A 23,129-nucleotide genomic window follows, 5' to 3' on the forward strand; every position below is an offset into this window, starting at 1 on the left:
TTTCTATTCTGAAACAATGGCTTGTGAGCCAAGGGTGAGTTATTGGCTTGCTTTTGGAATGGGTAGTTGTTCTTTTGGTTCATAAAATGCTGAAACCGATAACCAAATTTTCCGTCGTTTCATTATTTCCACTTTCTTCAACATCTCGTCCTCTCCTGCCCACAACAGTGGTTACAGCGAAGAAGTGAGTTTTGTAACTGCAGGAACACCTCCGACGCCAGATCCTCCTCGTTTGAGCCGAGCTGGTCCTTCCTGGCTTACGCTGCACTGGGTGAGGCCTTCCCAGGCGACGCACAGTGACGTCCTCACCTACACGCTGGAAATGGAGGAGGAGGTAATTTATCGTTTTCATTATTTATGCCATTCTCATCATCTGTCAAAGTTTAATCACTCCACTGAAAGCGGAACATGAAGGAGTCCAATGCTTGTGTTGATTCCTTGTATTTAAGAAACAAAGAATAATTGGTTGTGACATCACATCTTAAAAAGTCAATCTTCATAAGAGGCATCAATCTTTTGTGCGTGTTTTATTGCAGGCCAAAAGAATCGACTAATGATGTCTAATTTTATGAAGTCCTTGACTCATTTTATTGTGCAGTCATTTGACATAAATATCTGTTGTTTTCGAGGGTGTTTGTAGTGTTCAGTATTACGATGTGACACAATCCTAGGTAGAGTCAAAAGCTTTTCCCCAGACGAAAGGAATGGCCCTGTGTTAGTGGAACGGCAGGAGTTTGGCCATTTATATGTCTATCCTGATACTGTGGCGGACACAAAAGCCCACTGGCGTGGTGACATCATTCCGCGCACCAAGTGGGCGGTGGCCACGCCCGAGGGGTAGGCGTGGCCTCATGATATACACCGGGCGCGCAGCCCAGAGCGCGCCAGTGTTACAGTGAGCTCCTGAAATAAAGACGCTTATAAGTTACCGCTTGTCCGCTTCCTCCTTGCTCGCAAGCAGCGCGCGTAACGCCGCGCTATACTGGTGACCCCCTCGACGTTGGATCTGCCGGAGCGATCCTTCCACACGCGACGCCATTGCCATGGCCAACTTCATCAAACTTCCCGAATTTTAGGAGGCTCAGGCCGAAGTCTGGTTCGTCCAGGCCGAAGCCCAATTTCAGCTTCAGCGCGTCACCGGCGATGACGCGCTATTGCCACGTCGTCGTCTCCCTCGGGCCCGGCACGGCCGCTCGAGTTGTGTCCGTCCTTCGCCACCCACCGGACGGCCACAAGTACGAGGCACTCAAGCGGCTACTCCTAGCCACGTTCGGCCTCACGGACGACGCACGGGCCGACCGCCTCCTGGATCTCCCCGAGCTCGGTGACACGCGCCCGTCGGTCCGAATGGACCATATGCTGTCACTGTTGGGCGACGAAGCCCCCGGTTCTCTATTCCGGGCGCTTTTCCGTCGCCAACTTCCAGCGCAGGTTCGCCTCGCGTTGGCCGGGACCGGGCTAACGGAACCCCGAGCATTGGCGGCCGAGGCGGACAAGTACTTCGCCGCTTCGGACACGCGGGCGAGAGTCGGCGTGGCCGTCACGGCCCTCGTGGCTGATGCTGCTAATGCTGCTGATGCTGCTAATGCTGCTGATGCTGCTGATCCACAGCATCAGCTTATACAGCATACGCAGCATGCTGATACGCACCTCGTGACCGCCGCCACGCCCCGCCCACCGCCGCGGCGAAAACCGCCACCGCGGGGAAACCCGCCAACTCCACCGGCCTGGCGGAGCCAGCCGCGCTCCTCAAGCTCCACCACCTGGTGCTGGTTCCACGCCAAGTTCGGCCACGAAGCTCGGCAGTGTCATCCGCCATGCTCCTTCAACAGGTCGGGAAACGCCCGGGCCGGCGCTCAATACTGGCGATGAGCGCCGGCCGTTCGAGCAGCCTGCTGTTCATAACAGACACCTTCTCCGGGCGCCGTTACCTGTGCGACACGGGAGCGCAGGTGAGTGTCGTTCCCGCCGGCACGTCAGACAAGCACGCCGCGGGTGGGGGCCCCGCGCTGCTTGCCGCAAACGGGACGCCCATCCGTACGTACGGAAAACGCTGCCTCTCTCTGCTGTTCGGAGGGCAGGTTTTCCGATGGACGTTCGTCACCGCCGACGTGCCCATGGCACTGCTTGGCGCGGACTTCCTGTGCGCTAATGGGCTCCTGGTCGACGTCAAGCGCAGACGTCTTGTCCAGGCCGAGACGTTCAGCTCGCTCGCTTGTGCGTTGCCCAGCTCGGCGAGCAGCTCAACGCGCGGCTTGCCGAACGGTTCGGTTCCGGCCACGTTGGTCTGTACGCTTCCGGCAGCGGACGCATTCACCCGCCTCCTTGCCGGCTTCCCGACCCTCACGCGGCCCACCTTCTCGGCGGGGGCGGTCAAGCACGGGGTGGCCCATCACATCCCCACCGTCGGGCCACCGGTCTACGCCCTACGCCCGAGCCGACGAAGCTGGCGGTGGCAAAAGCGGAGTTCGCTACCCTGGAGCGACTCGGCATCGTTCGGCACTCAGAGAGCGCTTGGGCGTCGCCGCTGCACATCGTGCCGAAGCCCGGCGGGGGATGGCGACCGTGCGGGGACTATCGCCGTCTCAATGACGCCACGACTCCCGACAGCGACCCCGTCCCCCACATTCAGGACTTTTCCGCCCGTTTGGCAGGCATGTCCTTCTTCTCGAAGGTGGACCTCATACGCGGCTACCATCAGGTCCCCGTCAGGCCGGAGGACGTCCCGAAGACGGCGGTCATCACGTCATTCGGACTCTTCGAGTTCCTGCGCATGCCCTTCGGTCTGAAGAATGTGGCTCAGGCGTTCCAGCGACTGATGGACAGTGTCCTGCGCGACTTGGATTTTGTCTACGTCTACCTGGCCTGCTTGTCGTTAAAGGCGGCAAAAAGGGTTGGCGTCAGGAAGGGCATCCGGCCGTAAAACATTGCTTCAAAAAGGGGACCGAAAAACAACAACAACCACAGTTCCCGAAAAAGGCCAACCCCCGCTTGCGGGGAAAAATGGCCTCTAAAGGTGTTTTTTTTTTTTTTTTTTTACCTGGACGATATCCTCGTCGCCAGCGTGTCCCGCGAAGAGCACCTACGCCACCTCCGCACGCTCTTCGAACGCCTGGGCCAGCATGGCCTGATTGTGAACCCCGCAAAGTGCCGGTTCGGCACCGCCATAATCGATTTTCTGAGGCACCGTGTCACCAGGCACGGAGCCGTCCCCCTGCCGGCCAAGGTGGAGGCGGTGAAGGGGTTTCCGCGCCCCCGCACGATCAGAGGGCTGCAGGAGTTCCTGGGCATGGTGAACTTTTACCATCGGTTCCTGCCCCGTATCGCCCAGCTCCTGCGCCCCCTGCACGAAGCTCTCCGAGGTAAGCCGGGCAAAGGCGACGTTACCTGGACCGAGCAGATGGACACGGCGTTCACGGGCGCGACGCTCGCCTTGGCTAACGCCACCATGCTCGCGCACCCGGCGCCCGATGCACCGATCGCCCTCACCACCGATGCCTCGGACTACGCGGTGGGCGCGGTGCACGAGCAATGGGTGCGTGGAGCTTGGCAACTGCTGGCGTTCTTTAGCTGGCAGCTTCGCCCGCCTGAACGCCGTTACAGTACCTTCGACCGCGAGTTGCTCGGGCTTCACTTGGCGGTCAGGCACTTCCGCCATCTGCTCGAGGGCCGTGCGTTCACTGCCTTCGTCGACCACAAGCCGCTGATCTTCGCGATGAGCAAGGTCACCGAGCCGTGGTCGGCCCGGCAGCAGCGTCACCTCTCGGCCGTGTCCGAGTACACGACGGACATCCAGCACGTCGCGGGGAAGGACAACCCGGTGGCGGATTGCCTTTCCCGGGCCGTCGCCCACGCAGTCCACCTCGGCATCGACTATGCCCGGATGGCAGCGGACCAGGCCGCTGACCCCGACGTCCAGGCCTTGCGGACCGCCGTCACGGGCCTCCGCGTCACCGAGGTGCCGTTCGACGGCGCGGGCGCGGCCCTCTTGTGCGACGTCTCCCTCGGGCGTCCTCGCCCCATCGTGCCCGCGGGCTGGCAGCGCCAGGTGTTTGACGCCATCCACGGCCTGTCCCACCCGGGCGCGAGGGCCTCCCAAAGGCTGATCGCCGACAAGTTCGTCTGGCATGGCCTCCAGAAGGCCGTCCGCGGCTGGGCCAGGACGTGACTCGCGTGCCAGCGCGCCAAGGTGCACCGGCACACCCAGGCCCCGTTGGCCCCGTTCACGGTGCCGGAACGCCGGTTTGACCACGTCCACGTGGACCTGGTGGGACCTCTGCCCCCCTCGCGGGGTTTCACCTACGTCCTCACCATGGTGGACCGCACCACCCGGTGGCCGGAGGCCGTGCCCTTGGCGTCGACAACGGCGGCCGATGTCGCGCAGGCTTTCATCGCCACCTGGGTCGCCCGGTTCGGCGCCCCCTCAGACATCTCGTCCGACCGCGGCCTCCAGTTCACCTCGGAGCTCTGGGGGGCGGTCGCGCAGGGGCTCGGGGTCCGGCTGCACCGAACCACGGCCTACCACCCCCAGGCTAATGGCCTGTGTGAGCGATTTCACCGCTCATTGAAGGCCGCGCTCCGGGCCACCCTCCGCGACGGCGGCTGGGTCGACAGGCTCCCCTGGGTCCTGCTGGGCCTCCGGACGGCGCCCAAGGAGGACCTGCGCGCATCCGCGGCGGAGTTGGTCTTCGGGCAACCGCTGCGGGTGCCGGGCGAGTTCCTCCCCGACTCCACGGCACCATGGTCCGCGGCACAGCAGCGCTCCGCTCTGCAAGAGACCGCCCAGAGGCTCGCCCCGGTGCCAACGGCATGCCACGGGCACCCACCGACGCACGTCGCCCCGGAGCTTCGCACGGCGGAGTACGTCTTCGTCCGCCACGATGCCCACCGGACACCACTGCGGCCCCCGTACGACGGGCCTTTCCGCGTGCTGGAGACCGGGGCGAAGCACTTCACCCTGGACATCGGCGGTACTCCTGACCGCGTTTCGGTGGACCGCCTCAAGCCGGCCCACCTCGACGTGGACCATCCACCGCCAGTGGCCCGACCCCCACGTCGGGGCCGCCCCCCTGCGGGCGGACCCCCGGCACCGCCGCCACGCCGCCCCCCGGTCCTGCACCCATCCCAGGGGCAGCCAGGGGCATCCCACCTGGCATCCCTGCACCCCGGACGCCGCCGATCGCCAGGGGGCGCTTCGGCCGGGTCATTCGTCTGCCCCGCAAACTGGCCCTCCAGGTGCGCGGGAATTCTGGGGGGGGTGCGTGTGGCGGACACAAAAGCCCACTGGCGTGGTGACATCATTCCGCGCACCAAGTGGGCGGTGGCCACGCCCGAGGGGTAGGCGTGGCCTCATGATATACACCGGGTGCGCAGCCCGGAGCGCGCCAGTGTTACAGTGAGCTCCTGAAATAAAGACGCTTATAAGTTACCGCTTGTCCGCTTCCTCCTTGCTCACAATCAGCGCGCGTAACGCCGCGCTTTAATACCATTAAAACAGGAAGTCATGGCGTAGAGAAAAGCGAGTGTTAAGCAATTGGTTCACTTTGTTTGTGCTTTTGTCTGTGTTTGGACAGACGTCAATCTATGATCGAGGGACAGCTTCATTTCAATAAAATTATATATTTTGAACACTGGAGAACATGAAGCGGAACACGAATCTGCAGGTTAGAAGTACTTTGGCTCTGAATTTGGCAAATTGTACGGAATGTCGTCTCTAGAGCACATGTGCACAGGAAGGAGTACGGTTGTTTTTTTTTAGCCTGCCTGGCAGTCAAACAAAATTGAAAATCGTTGCAAACAGGAAACTTGCTGTTTATTGGGACGTCATAAAGGACACAAACAACAGGTACGAACTAGAACGGCACTCAGTAGAGAGCATACCTCCACCAGGTGAACAGTTTACATTTTGTATCCCAGAGTCGACCAGAAAATCACAATACAGAATCACATTTCATCAAAATCTTCCGTCCACAACTTTTTGAGATATCCTGCTGTATATCGCTTTTGGGCCTATCTCCCAATGGTGAAGAATCGCTTCTTTTTTTTGTATACAAGATCGAGGCTCGTGTAACTTTAAAAATTCTACTAGCCGGATCCGGATCTTCACCAAAATTGAATCGATTCTTCCTTGTCACACACACAACCTGTCCCCCAAGTTTCGTCCAAATCCATCCATAACTTTTTGAGATATCCTGCTATATGTTGGTTTACCCCTCTAACTCAATGCTGAAGAATCACTTAAAAATTAAATAATTCTCATATCCAAATCCAAATTTAGATCTTCACCAAAATCGAATCGATTCTGCCTTGTCACACACACAACCTCTCCACCAAGTTCCGTCCAAATCCGTCTCCAACTTTTTGAGATATCCGGCTATGTATCGTTTTTGGCCCTATCTCCCAATGGTGAAGAATCACTTTAAAAATACTAGTAGCCAGATCCGAATCTGGATCTTCACCAAAATGTAATCATTTCGTCCTTGTCACATACTCTACATATCTGCCAAATTTCGTCCGAATCTGTCCACAGCTTTTTGAGTATCTTGTTCACAAACAAACAAACAGACAGGGGTGAAAATATAACCTCTATTCCCCTTTGGTGGCAGAGGTAATAAATAGCACCGCAAAGTGGGCGTAACCCCTCAGCCCATGCATGGTGAAAGGAAGCTGTGGCGTGGCGCCCATATTGAAAATCGCAGCGCGCCCATTTTCGAAAGGCACTTTCCTCTACTCAACCCCAACACACACTGCAAACATGGATTTAATCGGACAAGCCGTTCTGCTCGAAATTGACGGAAACCAATTTCAAGATGTCTACCGTGGTGGCCATATTGAAAATCGCAGCGCACCCATTTTCGAAAGGAACCTTCCTCTACTCAACCCCAACACACACTGCAAAAGTTGATTTAATCGGACAAGTCGTTCTCCTTGAAATTGACAGAAACCAAAAGTTGACGGACGCCCGCCCGCCCACCCAGACGACATCCCTGACGACATCCCTGATGACAATACCCCTTAACCCATTGGGCTGAGGGGTGATAACTAATGTAACGTTTGTTAAATAAGGTGGTGTAAAAGACGGTGCTCCAACGGCAGTAAAACTCTGAATTTTTGCTATTTTTTTGTCAGCCTCCACACCTTTATTTTATTTCAATTGAATTATATACTTCAACACCGTGGAACACAAATCGCCTCGTCGGCACTTTCAAAAATTTCTAGTTTCGCAGTTTCTCAGGACAATATAATACTGCATTCTACATCAATCATCTCGACCAATCAAATTTTCCGCTCGTACTCAGCATTGGCGAATATCGATATTTAGACAAAATGGTCGCTCGTAAGAAATATATTTAAATCGTGCTTCGAAATGAAAAGCATGCGTTTAAAAGTCCCTTTCCATGTTATTTTTCTCAAGTCTGCATGGGGTAAGGTGTTCTATGAATGCTCTAGTTACCTCCACCATCGACGGTGGACGGAGGTTATGTTTTCAGCTCTGTCTCTAGTGTAATGAATGGATACTTTGGTCGATAGTATTTCTCATGCTTCCCAGTGCAGTGCAAACTTAATGGCGCGATGGTGAGGCCCTTGTGAAATTCTGCACTGGCGATGATTAGTTTAAGCCGGGGTTACATTCCTGAAAAACACGACTTAAACTAATATGATTTAAACTGATCAGCTCTTTCCCATAATAATTAACTAAAATCTCGGAGATACATTCCAGCACTCCAATACTCCATATTTAAAGTCTTCATAAATCACAAATTATGCAATTTAATGAGGAAGAATAATACTAATTCAGCCTATCAGCAGCTCCTCCTCCCTTGCCCCTAACTGTGTGGACCTCAAAACATCTGAGGTCTCCGCTCCAAGCTGGCACATCTCTCAATCCAGGCTGCTGCCAATAAACCGACATCATCTGTTTAACAGAATCCTTGCTCCCACAAAATGTCCCTGATTCCTCAGTGTCCCTCTCTGGCGATTGTCTCCTCCGGTTTGATCAACCTGAACCCCGACCCCTATTTACTCTACACCAAGTTGCACTCCATACCAATAACTCCATTTCTCACTCTCCGTGTACTGTGCTTACACCTCCCAAACACATGGGGTGTGTTCAGTTACCAGTTTCTTGTAGAGCACTCAAGCAAGCACTCCATCCTAAACCGTGGATAAGGAACGGCTAGCTTGGCAAGCACATGTCAACAGCTAGCTTCTTGATAACTGAACATACCTCACGTAAACTTGACGAATTTTGTTTTGCATTTTATTAATTTGTGTTCTCCATATTATCATAATCGAGGTTTGTAGAAGATTTGATGACAAAAGCTCAAATGGAAAAAAATGTTATGGCTTTGACAGACACACTGACGCTCAATAGTAAATAAATAAAGAAACACGGAAGCGATTTTTAAAAAATGGTTCATCTTGTGCGTGACGTGCTATGGTGGGGCTAATCAGGCCTTTTCTTCATAATTATTTTTTGGTTATTTTCTCCATATTGTCATAATATATTCTTTGTCAATGACGTAAAACTGATCGATGCCTTAAACTGATAATAATGACCTCTATTTGTCTACGACGTTAAACGATAAGATGTAAACTGATACGACGTAAACTGATAATTATTTGTAGTGGGCAAAAGTTTGGGTTATTTCACTTTTGTGGTGATATTTCCCATTAAATATTTGTGGGAAGTTGGAAGTGTGCAACATAGCAAGATAATAATTCAAACTTCTGTGAAAGTCAATTAATACCTTGACGTATATGAAATAAGCTTTGTCTCCGCTTCACGGTCAAGATGGCCGGCTTAATATCTTAGGGTCTTGCATTTGAGCCTCTGTCGTGCCGCCAAATAACATCGGGTGGGTTGACTCAGCCTGTCAGCCTTCCGTGGTCAGCAAAATGAGTACCTGCTTACTGGAAACAGGGGGCACTGCATCAGCAGCACAGCTGCACTCCCAGGAATTATACCACCAGCAGTCACAGGCTGCATACAGAATGATGAGTAGATAAAATAAATTAGGAAATTGAAAAAGCTTTATTTTTTTTTCTATACGTAATATCTCCGCCACCAAAGGTGGGTGAAGGTTTTGTTTTCACCCCTGTCTGTCTGTCGTCTGTCTGTTTGGCTGTCCGTTTTTTTTTTTTTCCTGCTAGCAGAATATCTGAAAAAATTATGGACTGATTCGGATGAAATTTGGTGGACAGGTTTGGTGTATGACAAGGATGAATCGATTCCATTTTAGTGAAGATCTGAATCCGGTTCAGAATACCAGAACGTTTCATTTTTGAGGACAAAAAGTTGTGGACGGATTTGGACGAAACTTGGTAGATGAGTTGGGTAGGTGACAAGAACAAGCCAGTTAGATTTTGGAGGTCGGATCCTGATCCAGCCTATCAGTGGGATACAAAACGTAAACTGTTCAGCCTGGTGGAGGTATGCGCTCTACCCAGTGCCGTTCTAGTATTATGTGCAAGGAATAGCCACTTACCATTTATAAAATATGCAGGAAACAATTTATTGATTTTTGTACAATAAATACTAATAAAGTATTGATATAATCAACACCAGTTAAATTAATGTGAATTACAAAAAACCACAATAAAAGTTGTAAATTAGTGAATATGTGAAATTAGTTTTCCTTAGCTTGTTCCCTTGTTTGAACATCTATGAGTGGATTAAGAATGGCGCCAAGGGAGCAACTTTCAACAGAACAGCGTGTGAAGATCCAAACTCTACGAGAAGAAGGGCACAGTATGAAGAAAATAACAGAAAAGCTGTAGGTCTCCGACAATGGTGTCAGGTACACTTTGCAACACCTGAAAGAAACTGACTCGGTACAAAACAAGAAAAATCCAGGGAGACCCAGAAGAACCTCCCCAACGCAAGACCAGCACTTGAAGTTGCACAGCTTATACGTTGGAAGAAAATCAAGTCAACAGTTCACAAATGAAATGAGAGCAGGCCTAAACATTAACATCTCATCCAGTAGTGTACGCAGAAGGCTAATTGCAGCAGATCTCCATAGCCGAATTGCAGCAAAGAAACCACTGCTAAGATAACAGAATAAGATGAAAAGACTGAAATCTGCATAAGCCTGGTGTTGGCTTAGCAGTTAAAGTAGCTGATTTGAGATCTTAGCGGTCTTGAGTTTGAGCCCCTGTCGTGTCGTTGAAATAACACTAAGTGGGTTGACCCAGCCTGTCATTGTTCTGAGGTCGGCAAAACGAGTACCAGCTTAATGGTAAGGGGCGCTGCATTAGCGGTGCAGCCATGCTTCCAGAAATGACGCAACCAGCAGCCATAGGCTGCATAAGAAACACCAACTGCAATCTACAATGCAACACCAAGATTGGGCGACTGAACAATGGAATCGGATAATCTGGTCTAATGAATCAAAGTTTGAACTTTTTGGATCCGAGACATTAAATTATACACCAACTAGAACGGGCACTCGGTAGAGCGCATACCTTCGCCGCAGCTACTGTTCTGTACTTGGCATGGGAGTGTAGGGAACAGAACAACAAAAATACGATTTTGACCTTTTCGTGACCTTGACCTTGACCTTTGACCCGATTGCTCCCAAAATCTAATCAAATGTGTCCCGTATAATAACCAATCATCCCACCAAATTTCATGCAATTCGGTTGAATACTTTTTGAGTTATGCGAATAACATACACACACACACACACAGACATACAAATAAATACACAGCGATCAAAACATAACCTTCCGCTTTTGCGAAGGTAAAAATCTGGAGAACGTTACGACGCTTAATGTTCGCAGCCCACTGTTAAAGGGGAACCCAAATGCTCAGACCACCTCAACGCTAATCTATCCCTTGATACCCTGAAAAATAGATATGATTTCTTTTTCCGATTTCCGATTTATAAAGTAATTTTGCGATTAAAAGTCGAAATTTTCTTCTTCTTCACATGTAGCTATGACATCACACTCGGAAGTCAACCACCATATCCCAATTGTCTATGGGTTACATTGTGGTAAAATTTAACTCAAACGGCGAAAAAAAATTGAAATATCTACAACTATGCCCAGTCAATGCATCCTTTGTAGTTGTAGTCCTTGGTGGTTAATTTAATCCGATATGGTTTCATGCTATGCCAATGGCCGAAAGATTCGAGGGTTGCCTGAAATACCCGAGTGTGGATCGGGCTGACAAAATGTTCACTTTGGTACTCGGAACATTTTACAGAGCACTGTTGTGAAACAACAGGGATGGCTATATATGTTGTGGCCATCTGCCATGATTGAGAGAGGATGATTAAGCAAAAGAAACGGCGGTCGCTCGAAACTGTAAGACCATCTCTACCCAGCTATCAGCCCTTGTGCATGGGAAATTTAAGAGGTGAATAAAACACCTGTGTTGGCCTGCCGGCAACCGATCTCACTTCGCCACAACCCTTCTATCTCCCCTACTCCACTGTAGTCTAGTATCTATGGAGGGTATCCATGTACCCCCCCCCCCCCCCCAACCCCAGGACTCTACCAAACCAACTTTTTTAGCTTCCTTTTATGGTCCTATTACACATTTGAGATGTTAACAAAAAAAAATTCCTGGCACTCTGGCTATATTCAAGATGTCGTCCAAACTGTCCGCCAAAATGGGTAAAATCATGGAATATGGTATATAACATTTCAAAAATGTGACAAATTGGAGAAATAAACATTAGGATTTGGTTCCTGGTCAGTAGTAACTGATTAATGTCAAGCTCTGCCACTGGATACTTGGAGGGTATCCAGTGGCAGAGATAAATCCACATAAAGCAGGCACTTGTTGCTTGCCAGTACTGCTGGCCTTACGACACAAGACCCAGATGAAGTACACTTTCAAACTTCTCTGAAATGCAGCATCATTTCCCTCTGGTTGCTGGGCATTCTGCATCTCCCTATTGGGACCTTTTCTCTTTGAAATATGAAGAGGCGGCAATGGAGCAGGTGTATCCAACTTAAGAGTGCGCTCTTTACTTCTTGAGATTGTTTGGGAGATCAGCGTGTCCTTGTGGCTCTGCAGACGACTTGGATTCTTGGAGCATGATACCAGTTGCCGTATTGAAAGCAGGCCTGCCGTGTAAGCCAGTAAGTAGCTGGTTGAAGTTATCCCATTCAGAATGGAAGACATCGTCATCTGGTGCCTTCACAATTTGTGGTGTCAGTATCGATGAAGTCTCTTCAAGGGCTTCAGCAACTGCAGTCTCTAACTCCAGAGAAAACAGGTAACTCTCGCAGTGGCCTAATCTGTTGAGGATGGTGATCAACTGCCTACTACGGTAGAGATGACGTGATGTCATACAGAGCAACATGTGCTTCGGTAACTTCCATTCTCCATTGGATACAGCCCTACAAAGGTCTTGTCCAATGGAGAACACGAGCTGTTCAGCCCGATCTGAAGAGCTTGTAGGTTGACCTGATATGATTAGATTGAGGAATCTTTTCAAGTTTGGTGGCATTACGTCGTCCTTCACTTCAAGAGGGCTCGGTGGAGGAGGCCATGGCAGTTCCTTTGTCTCATTGAAAGCACGGAGTATGAGACCACGAAGCAGTAAAGCCACATCTTTAATTGAATCCTTGGATGCCAACTGATATGCTTCACTGATTACTTCACCAAGTGTGATGTCAGTGCTGTAGACCAGGTAAAATGGCCAGGTGTTGTCATCTGGTTCTACTTTGGTGAAGGCGAGCTTAGGGCCCAGAACAGGATGAGTTTCTAGTTTGCGTTTAAGTCTGTCAGCACGATAGTTCGGATTGGGGAATTGCATCTCATCCAGCTTTGCAATGTAGAGGAGACACAACGAAGACAGCTGTACTACTTTACGTCCAATGATTATTGTCTCGTCGACGTACTTTGCCACATGATTGAAGCATGCTTCATGTGCAGCTTCCAATGCTGCTTGTTGAGCAACAGCCTCCGGTTTGCCGCTCCTCCAATGTGCAGGATTGGCTGTATACTGCTTTCTGCATTTTGGGTGGTATTGGGCCTCTGCTGCTAACAAATCAAATCCTCGGATTCGCCTTAAGAGACACTCATGATTGTTCTCTTCTGCTATTTGCAGCACTTTCTGCCATCCATCACGTTCAAATGAAGAGGTGCCTTCCTTTGTGTCGATGCCTGCCTTTTTGTCCCCCGTCGCACAGCGGAGCGAAAGGGGGACTATGGTTTTCCCCTCCGTCCGTGTGTCCGTCCGTCCGTCTGTCCGTCCGTCCGTCCGTGCGTGCGTGTGTGCGGGCGTGCGTGCGTGTGTGCGTGCGTAAGCGAAGGACCGCATTCGAATTTGGTGTGTGGGTGCAACCCACGTCAAAATCCAAGATGGCCGCCGCCATGTATGTCTGATGCCATGTATGTCTGAACCTTGTGAGCTGAATATCTTGAAAAATAAGCGAAGTACCAACTTCTAATCTGGTGTGTGGGTGTATCTAGGCATAAGGAAGAAGGCTATTGAAAATTGGGTCGCCACGTCAAAATCAAAGATGGCTGCCGCCATGTATGTCTGAACCTTGTGAGATGAATATCTTGAAAAATAAGCGAAGTAGCAACTTCTAATTTGGTGTGTGGGTGTATCTCGGCCTAAGGAAGAACGCTATTGAAAATTGGGTCGCCACGTCAAAATCCAAGATGGCCGCCACCATATATATGTCTGAACCTTGTGAGCGAAATATCTTGAAAAATAAGCGAAGTACCAACTTCTAATCTGGTGTGTGGGTGTATCTAGGCACAAGCAAGAACGCTGTTTAAAATTGTGTCGCCACGTCAAAATCCAAGATGGCCGCCGCCATGTATGTCTGAACCTTGTGAGATTAATATCTTGAAAAATAAGCGAAGTACCAACTTCTAATTTGGTGTGTGGGTGTATCTCGGCATAAGGAAGAACGCTATTGAAAATTGGGTCGCCACGTCAAAATCCAAGATGGCCGCCGCCATGTATGTCTGAACCTTGTGAGATGAATATCTTGAAAAATAAGCGAAGTACCAACTTCTAATTTGGTGTGTGGGTGTATCTCGGCAAAAGGAAGAACGCTATTGAAAATTGGGTCGCCACGTCAAAATTCAAGATGGCCACCGCCATGTATGTCTGAACCTTGTGAGATGAATATCTTGAAAAATAAGCGAAGTACCAACTTCTAATCTGGTGTGTGGGTGTATCTAGGCACAAGCAAGAACGCTATTGAAAATTGGGTCGCCACGTCAAAATCCAAGATGGCCGCCGCCATGTATGTCTGAACCTTGTGAGATGAATATCTTGAAAAATAAGCGAAGTACCAACTTCTAATTTGGTGTGTGGGTGTATCTCGGCATAAGGAAGAACGCTATTGAAAATTGGGTCGCCACGTCAAAATCCAAGATGGCCGCCGCCATGTATGTCTGAACCTTGTGAGCGGAATATCTTGAAAAATAAGCGAAGTACCAACTTCTAATCTGGTGTGTGGGTGTATCTAGGCATAAGGTAGAATTCTATAGAAAATTGGGTCGCCACGTCAAAATCCAAGATGGCCGCCTCCATGCATGTCTGAACCTTGTGAGTGAAATATCATATCATAGCATGTTTTCTGCGTCTTCCACTTTGTTAACTCACATCACTTCCCCGACGGGGGACCGAGGCGTAACGCTTGTTCACATGGATTCGGCCTTCAGTATTGCAGAAAATACAATCAGGTTCAAAAATTATCTTTTCTGATGCTTTCTTGCGCTTTACCCTTCCTTCTTGGCTGGTCGATGGTCCAGGAGCTTCAGGATCGTTAGATGGTTTACTAGCTGGAGTTCACCTATGTAGGTTCAGGGTAAATCTTTGGTAACATCCTCGGTGACAGCCCTCGTTCTCCTGGATCTCATCAGGAATGCCCTGACAGATATCTGTCATTAGATATGAAGAACCTGGTGGTTCAGCTAAGCGACGATCCCGTATATTTTTGAGAAGTGCCAATCTATCATTTGGATTCGTCAAGTCTGAAAAATATGTGAACGATCCATGCTTTATTCCAGACATATGAATGACACAAAGTTCCCGTTTGCGTTTTCTTTCCATTTCAACAACTTTCTTTTGACAATAATTACATTAAACTATTTCTTGCTTGTCTGACATCTTGACTTGTGATCTTGATCTTGACTAGCTACGGTCTTGCTAAGCTAACTAATCTAACCTGGAAAGAGAAAAAAATTACACATAAAAAGATTAGTACACCTAATACTTGAGTGTATGTAAATATTCAAAGTGCATCGGGGTGTGTATAGGGGTGTGTTTGTGTGGGTGGGTGTGTGTGGGGGTGTGTGGGTGTGTGTTTTCTGGCTTTCAAATTGTCCGCCATCTTCAATTCCAAGTACGATAACAATAATAAACATCCTTGATAAGAATTACAAGACGAATATTCCATAGTTCTGTCCCTCTATTATTATTACATTAATGATTATTTGAAGCTGACATTTGATATTTACAATGATGTTACCATTTTTAAAACCATTTTGAACGCCATCTTGGATTTTATGGATGGCAACAAAACATAAATCACCACATAGGCCTATTAGTTTCTAATAATCAGGAACATATATTACAATGAATCCAAATATTAATTTACTGTATATTATTCTTAGTTTCAGGCTGTTATATACAATTTTCTATGATTTTGCCTATTGTGGTGGCCATTTTGGATGCCATTTTGGAATTTAAGCATTGTAACAAAATTCAATCACTAGGTGTTAGTTACTGATGAGAAACACATTATTCCAATGAATAATCTACAATTTTGTCACAGTTTTTGGCTGTTATATATAATTTTCTATGATTTTGCATATTTTGGCAGCCATTTTGGACGCCATTTTGGATTTTAAAAAATGGCATCAAAGCCCAATGATCAGAAACTAGTAACTAATGATCAGGAACCAAATCCCAATAATTATTTTTCCAATTTGCCACATTTTTGAGATGTTATATACCATATTCTATGATTTTACCCATTTTGGTGGCCATTTTGGACGCCATCTTGAATATCGCCAGCATGCCGGGAATTTTTTTTTGTTAACTCAAATGTGTAATAGGACCATAAAAGGAAGCTAAAAAAGTTGGTTTGGTAGAGTCCTGGGGGGGGGGGGGGGGGGGGGAAGGATACCATCCGTAGAAACTAGACTAGAATGGGTGGAGCTCCTGGACTGGGAGGCGCCCTGATCCTGGGGGGGCAGAGGGGGGTGGTGGGGCCTGGGCACGATGGTGAGACATGACACAGCATGGCCACAGGCACAAATGACGTCCCGGGAAAGTTTGAAACAGGACGATCCTGTACCATTCAGTATTCCGTAGGCCTGCTATGGTGGGACTAAGCATTCGTCACCCATTTGGTTGGCAGTATCCGAGTGTGTCTGGGTGGTGTCCAAGTGGCTCTGGACGGTGTCTGTGCTGTGTTGTGCCGTGTCTGTGCTGTGTCGTGTCCTTACTGGGTCCATGCTATGTTGTACCGTATTTCTTCTGGAGTAATACACTACATGTCCAAAAGTATTTGGACACCCGAACATTGAACATCTCATTCCAAAATCAAGGGCATTAATATGGAGTTGGTCCCCACTTTGCTGCTATAACAGCCTCCACTCTTCTGGGAAGGCTTTCCACTAGATGTTGGAAAATTGCTGCAGGGATTTGAAATACTCGGAGATCCCGAGCTCTCTGTGTGTCTCTCGCTGTGTGTCTCTCGCTGTGTGTCTCTCTCTGTGTGTCTCTCTCTGTGTGTCTCTCTCTGTGTGTCTCTCTCTGTGTGTCTCTCTCTGTGTGTCTCTCTCTGTGTGTCTCTCTGTGTGTCTCTCTGTGTGTGTCTCTCTCTCTGTGTCTCTCTCTCTGTGTCTCTCTCTGTGTGTCTCTCTCTCTCTGTATGTCTCTCTCTCTGTGTGTCTCTCTCTCTGTGTGTGTGTGTGTGTGTGTCTCTGTTCCTCTCTCTGTTCCTCTGTGCCTCTCTCTGTGTCTCTCTCTCTCTGTTCCTCTCTCTGTGCCTCTCTCTCTGTCTCTCTCTCGGCGTTTCCTGGTTGGTGCATGCGACGCTCTCGACGTTTCCAGGTGGGCATGTTGCTTGCTCGGCATTTCCTGGTTGGTGCACAGGGGAGCGTGAGGAGGAACGGTCGGAGGACCAAGTGAGCGTGTTGCTGAGCGAGGCTTTGCAAAGCGATACTCATACGATTGCAAGCCACGTTGGATGTGCAACTTTGCCAGTACAGCAAGACTCATTTGGACTTTGTGTCGGGCGGAATACTTACATCTCCGGAAGAGTGTGAGGACGCCTTTTCTGTGCTGATCATACTGAAGGGGCCAGCCAAGATGATTATTCATGCAACTCAAAGTGGAGCAGGAATCCAAGGCCACCATTCATTGGATAGTCCCAGAGGAGACCCATGAGCGTCCAAGGAAACACTACATGCGGATTTGGACCGTCCGCCGATAACAAGGGCGTCGTGGTGAAGTGAAGGGAGAGGACATCGTGGTGAAGTGAAGGGAGAGGATGTCGTCGTGAGGTGAAGGGAGAGGACGTCGTGGTGAGGTGAAGGGAGAGGACGTCGTGGTGAAGTGAAGGGAGAGGACGTCGTGGTTCTCAGGCTTGCCGCTGGAGCATGGTGAGGCCTCGCGGCGCATGGAACCAAGTGGACTGCGGCCTTCTCCCCACACGGGAACGGGGGGCCTGGGCGATTGCAGACGACGCACCGAACGATCAGAGCTAAGTGCATGATAAAACGCACAACGTTTATTTTTCATATATCCTCCCTATCTGTATGTGTGTGTGTCTGTAATAGGAGCGCTCCAGTTAGAGGGATTAGACAGGCGCGTTTTATTTTGTATTATCGGCATCCGTGGTAATAAACCTGTTTATTTTTGTACATAATTCCGTTTTCGTTGAGTTCATTGAGCTCACAAAAATGCATCACCAAAAATATCAGCTCTATCAAAGCAAGCTTACGGCACTGAATGCAACATGGACACCAGCATTGTGGTTTTGATCAAAATGCTTTGGGTGCTGGTTTCTCTTGGGAAGCTTGTGTCATCTGAAAGAGCAGAGATAAGTCGCCATTTTGTGTCCCTCGCCCCGTCTGTGCTTGTGACTTGACGCCTTAGTTTTTATCTGATTATTTTACTTTATTGTATATAGTTATTGTTGATTTCATTCTCCGTTTATTTGTTCGGGATTAAACCCGTTTGGTTTTATTCAAAGCTTTATCCCGGTGTGTACCCTGGTTAGAATAGGTACACCGTATCCCTGCGTGTCGTAAGAGGCGACAAAGAGGGTTGGCATCAGGAAGGGCATCCGGCCATAAAAACATTGCCTCAAAAAGAGAATCATGACAATTACAACTACATATGGGCAGGGTACAGCCCGAAGTGGAGATCGGTTTCTGAGGTTTGGACATGAAATGTAGGGACAATGACAGGGAGATCAGGAGAAGTGGTGGAAGTTATTGGTCAGAAGAAGAGTGGACATATGTTGTGTGCAAGAGACGAGATGGAAGGGAAGTGGTGTGAGAATGGTGAAGGGTAGGCAGGGACAGAAATACAAGTTTGTGTGGCAAGGGTGCCCGGAGGGCGTGAATGGTGTTGGTGTCCTGTTTTCTGAGGAGTTAGTAGACAGTGTGGTGAGTGTGACTAGAGTGAGTGATAGGTTGATGATGGTGAAAATGATGATTGGAAAGCTTTTGGTGAACGTCATCTCGGGATATGCTCCGCAGGTTGGTCGGAGTGATGAAGAGAAGGACAAGTTCTGGTGTGCGATAGAGAAGCTGATGGAAAACGTGAAAGATGAGGAAGTTGTTGTGGTAGGAGGAGACCTAAATGGACATGTGGGAAGGAGTATGGACGGTTTTGAGGGAGTTCATGGGGGTTACGGATATGGTGTGAGAAATGGAGAAGGTGAAAGGATTTTGGAGTTTGCTGATGGAGCTGATTTGTTGATTTGTAATACTCAGTTCCAGAAAGAGGATAATAAGCTTGTTACATACACGTCAGGTGGGTCGACGACAACCGTTGACTACCTGATGGTGCGTAGGCGAGATAGGGGGCACCTCCGGGACACAAAGGTGATCCCGGGGAAGGAGGCTGTTTCACAGCACCACTTGGTTGTCTGCGACATGAGGGTGAAAGATGCGAGGAGAGCTCGGCGGGTGAAGTACCAACCGAGAATGAAGGTGTGGAGGTTGAAAGAGGTGACAGTAAGCGAGGCATTATTGAGGCTGAGTAGGGTAGACGATGATGTGGTTGAGCTTGAACGTGGTTGGATGTCAATGAAAGACAGTCTGTTGGGAGCCGTTGGTGAGGTATGTGGATGGACAAAAGGACCACCGAGGTACTCGGAAACATGGTGGTGGGATGATGAAGTTGGAAAGAGGATTGACGAGAAGAGGAAGAAGTTCAAGGAGTGGCAGAAGGCGAAGGGTACGGGAGCAGAAAAAGCAGAGAATGAAAGTTATAAGGCAGCCAAGAAGGCTGCAAAGAAAGAGGTAGCAAAGGCACAGGAGGCATGTAGGAAAATGTTCGGAGAACGCTTGGATTCGGAAGAGGGTCAGAGAGCGGTATTCAGGATTGCAAAGCAGATAGCGAAAGAGAGGTGTGATGTGTTGGGGGTGAGTTGCTTGAAGGATGAAGTGGGACAAATCGTTGTGGACCCAGATGGAATTAAAGGAAGATGGAAAAGACATATGGAAATGCTGTTGAATACAGAGAATGAATGGGATGGCAACATAGAGAGTAACCCAGTTTTAGGACCGGCAGAGAAGATAACTGAGAAGGAAGTTGAGGAAGCGATAAAAGCAATGAAGAGTAGAAAAGCGGGAGGGCCGACGGGAGTTGTGGGAGATATGTTGAAGGCAGCAGGAAGTTGGGGTGTGAAGAGAATGACAGAGATCTGTAATCTGGTGGTGAAAGAAGGCCGCATTCCAGTGGATTGGGAACTGAGTACCCTCGTCCCTCTATACAAGGGGAAAGGTGACCCTCTGGAGTGTGGCTCGTACCGAGCGATAAAGTTATTGGAGCATGGAATGAAGGTATTGGAAAGGGTGGTGGAGAGGAGGATAAGGAAGAAGGTGAAGATCGACGAAATGCAGTTTGGATTTATGCCAGGAAGAGGAACGACAGACACGCTCTTTATTGTGAGGCAGATGCAGGAGAAGTACATGGAGAAGAGGAAGAAGTTGTTTCTTGGGTTTGTTGATCTGGAGGAAGCATTCGATAGGGTTCCACACGAAATATTGACATGGGCATTGAGGAAGTTAGAAGTGAAGGAATGGTTTATCAGAGTAGTGATGGCAATGTACAAAAGAGCGCGCACAGCTGTAAGGACGAAGGACGGGAACAGTGGTGAGTTTGAGGTGAAGGTGGGAGTGCATCAGGGGTCAGTACTAAGTCCACTACTATTTGTAGCTGTGATGGAGGTGCTGGCTCAGAACGTAAAGGAGGGTTTACCGTGGGAGTTGTTGTATGCAGATGATCTGGTGTTGATTGCGGAAAGTATGGATGGACTGAAGGAAAAGATGAACAAGTGGAAGGAATGTATGGAGACAAAAGGTCTGAAGGTGAATATAGGAAAGACGATGGTGATGGCAAGAGGTAAAGCATGTGGTGAGGTGGAAGGAACTGGGAAGTGGCCATGTGCTGTGTGCAGGAAGGGTGTCGGAGTGAACTCCATTCATTGTACAATGTGCGCTGAGTGGGTTCATCAAAAATGTAGCGGTCTGAGAGGGTCATTAACCAGTGTGGCAGCTACATTCAAATGTAAGGTGTGCACAGAGGGAGCTGCAGATGGAGGAAATGTTGAGTTGGATCTTGGAGACGGCGTGAAGCTGGAAGGTGTGAAAACAATTTGCTACCTCGGAGACATGCTGAATGGAGAAGGTGGATCAGACTCGGCAACGGTTGCTAGAGTGAGATGTGCATGGAAGAAGTTTCGGGAACTGAGTGGCGTGCTGATGAGGAGTGGAGTGTCGTTGAAGCTGAAGGGAAAGGTGTATGCTGCATGTGTGAGAAGTGTTATGATTTATGGGAGCGAGACATGGGTCATGAATGTAGAGCAGCAACGAAGGCTGTAAAGGGTGGAAATGCGAATGGTTCGGTGGATGTGCAGAGTATCGTTGAGAGAGGGGAAGACAAACGATGAATTGCGAAAGATGAAGGGAATAGAGCCTGTGATTGATGCTGTGAAGAGGAACAGGTTGAGATGGTTTGGTCATGTGTTGAGGAAGGATGAAAGTGACTGGTTGAGAAGAGTGATGGAAATGAATGTAGAAGGAAGTAGAAGACGGGGAAGACCGAGAAAGACTTGGCTAAAGATGGTGGAAGAAGAAATGCGGGCAAGGGGGTTAACAAGGAGAGATGCAGAAAATAGGGCAAAATGGAGAAGATTGTTATGGGGACTGCAAGGCTAACCCCCACTCTAGCAGGGAAAATGGCCTTAAAATGCATGTTGTTGTGTTGTTGTTGATTTGCTTACATTCAGCCACAAGAGCATTAGTGAGGTCCGGCACTATGTTGGGCAATTAGGCCTGGCTCGCAGTTGGCGTTCCAATTCATCCCAAAGGTGTTCGATGGGGTTGAGGTCAGGGCTCTGTGCAGGCCAGTCAAGTTCTTCCACACCGATCTTGACAAACCATTTCTGTATGGACCTTGCTTTGTGCCCGGTGGCATTGTCATGCTCAAACCCAGATTTGTCCGTCGGACTGCCAGATGGTGAAGCGCGATTCATTACTCCAGAAAACCTGTTTGCACTGCTCCAGAGTCCAATAGTGGTGAGCTTTACACCATTTCATTCGATGCTTGGCATTGCGCATGGTGATCTTAGGCTTGTGTGCGGCTGCTCGGCCATGGAAACCCATTTCATGAAGCTCCTGACAAACTTGTTGTGCTGACATTGCTTTCAGACGCAGTTTGGCACTCGGTAGTGAGTGTTGCAACAGAGGACAGACGATTTTTACGCCCTATGCGCTTCAGCACTCGGCGGTCCCATTCTGTGAGCTTGTGTGGCCTAACACTTCGCGGCTGATCTGTTGTTGCTCCTAGACGTTTCCACTTCACAATAACAGCACTTACAGTTGACCGGGGCAGCTCCAGCAGGGTAGAAATTTGACAAACTGACTTGTTGGAAAGGTGGCATCCTATGACGTTGCCACATTGAAAGTCACTGAGCTCTTCAGCATGACCCATTCTACTGCCAATGTTTGTCTATGGAGATTGCATGGCTGTGTGCTTGATTATATATACCTGTCAGCATTGGGTGTGGCTGAAACAGCCAAATCCATTAATTATAAGGGGTGTCCACATACTTTTGGCCATGTAGTGTGTCACTAATTTATCAATTAATACAAAATCCCTGATTAAAACCGTCAATTGAACGGAAAAACAAAACCTACCAATCTGCAGTAAACATGTGGCTGGTGTTTTCATCTTCACTATGAACATAACACTACCACCTTCACTAACACCATCTTCACTAACACCATCTTCGTCTGAATCGCTCGCACAAGGCTCTAAACTATACGGCTCTACAATTCCCCTGCAAGCGTTTCCATCAAAAATTTTGTCTCCGATAGTTTCTTCAAAATCCCACCAATCATTTTAAACATACTGAGAGTCTTCAGAGTTGCTGATGATGGTGGAATCAGTATCGGAGTCCGAGCTCGAAATACACTGTTCTCTATGTAAACCGCCATTTAGATCAACGTGAGTTCATAGTGTGATGTCACTGGTGAAATATATAGAATGGTGAAATATATTGTTGTGGATCTCTCGAGCCCGTCGACGTACAGAGGGGGGTTAAACCCTTTTCCCCCTTCGAGCTTCGAGTCCATGAGGCCGAGTCACCACTCCCGTAGCGAGCGTGCGGAAGGGTATCTGGTCGAGTCCCTACGTACCTTCGATACACACGCCGCCACGAGAACGGTGACTGGACCTCACACGGGTCACGCTAATCGGATAGGCCGAGCGGTTCACGTGTCACGTGACCCGTGCCGTTAATTCCTATTGAAGCCGATTTGAGCGATTTTATTCGTGCGATGCTCGGCCAATGGGGTGAAATGACATGCACGGTCAAATGGAAGGAAGAACACAGGTGTATTTACAATTATACAATGATCAGGATAAAGAGAAGAGACACAGAGCAGATACTTA

At 48.9% G+C, this 23,129-nt stretch overlaps 1 protein-coding gene across 5 annotated transcripts in view; it reads left to right on the top strand.

The window, feature by feature from the left end:
- LOC137438373 (fibronectin type III domain-containing protein 3B) overlaps positions 1–23,129 on the top strand; it is a 320,604-nt gene that overhangs the window by 222,261 nt on the left and 75,214 nt on the right. For all 5 annotated transcript variants that reach the window (XM_078767595.1, XM_078767592.1, XM_078767593.1 and 2 more), the window contains one exon: positions 169–334. In XM_078767595.1, the coding sequence (XP_078623721.1) occupies positions 169–334 (166 nt within the window). The remainder of the gene's footprint in view (positions 1–168; positions 335–23,129) is intronic.

The sequence above is a fragment of the Myxine glutinosa genome, chromosome 13 (genome assembly GCF_964187855.1).
Source record: "Myxine glutinosa chromosome 13, kmMyxGlut1.1, whole genome shotgun sequence".
Taxonomy (NCBI): Eukaryota; Metazoa; Chordata; class Myxini; order Myxiniformes; family Myxinidae; genus Myxine; species Myxine glutinosa.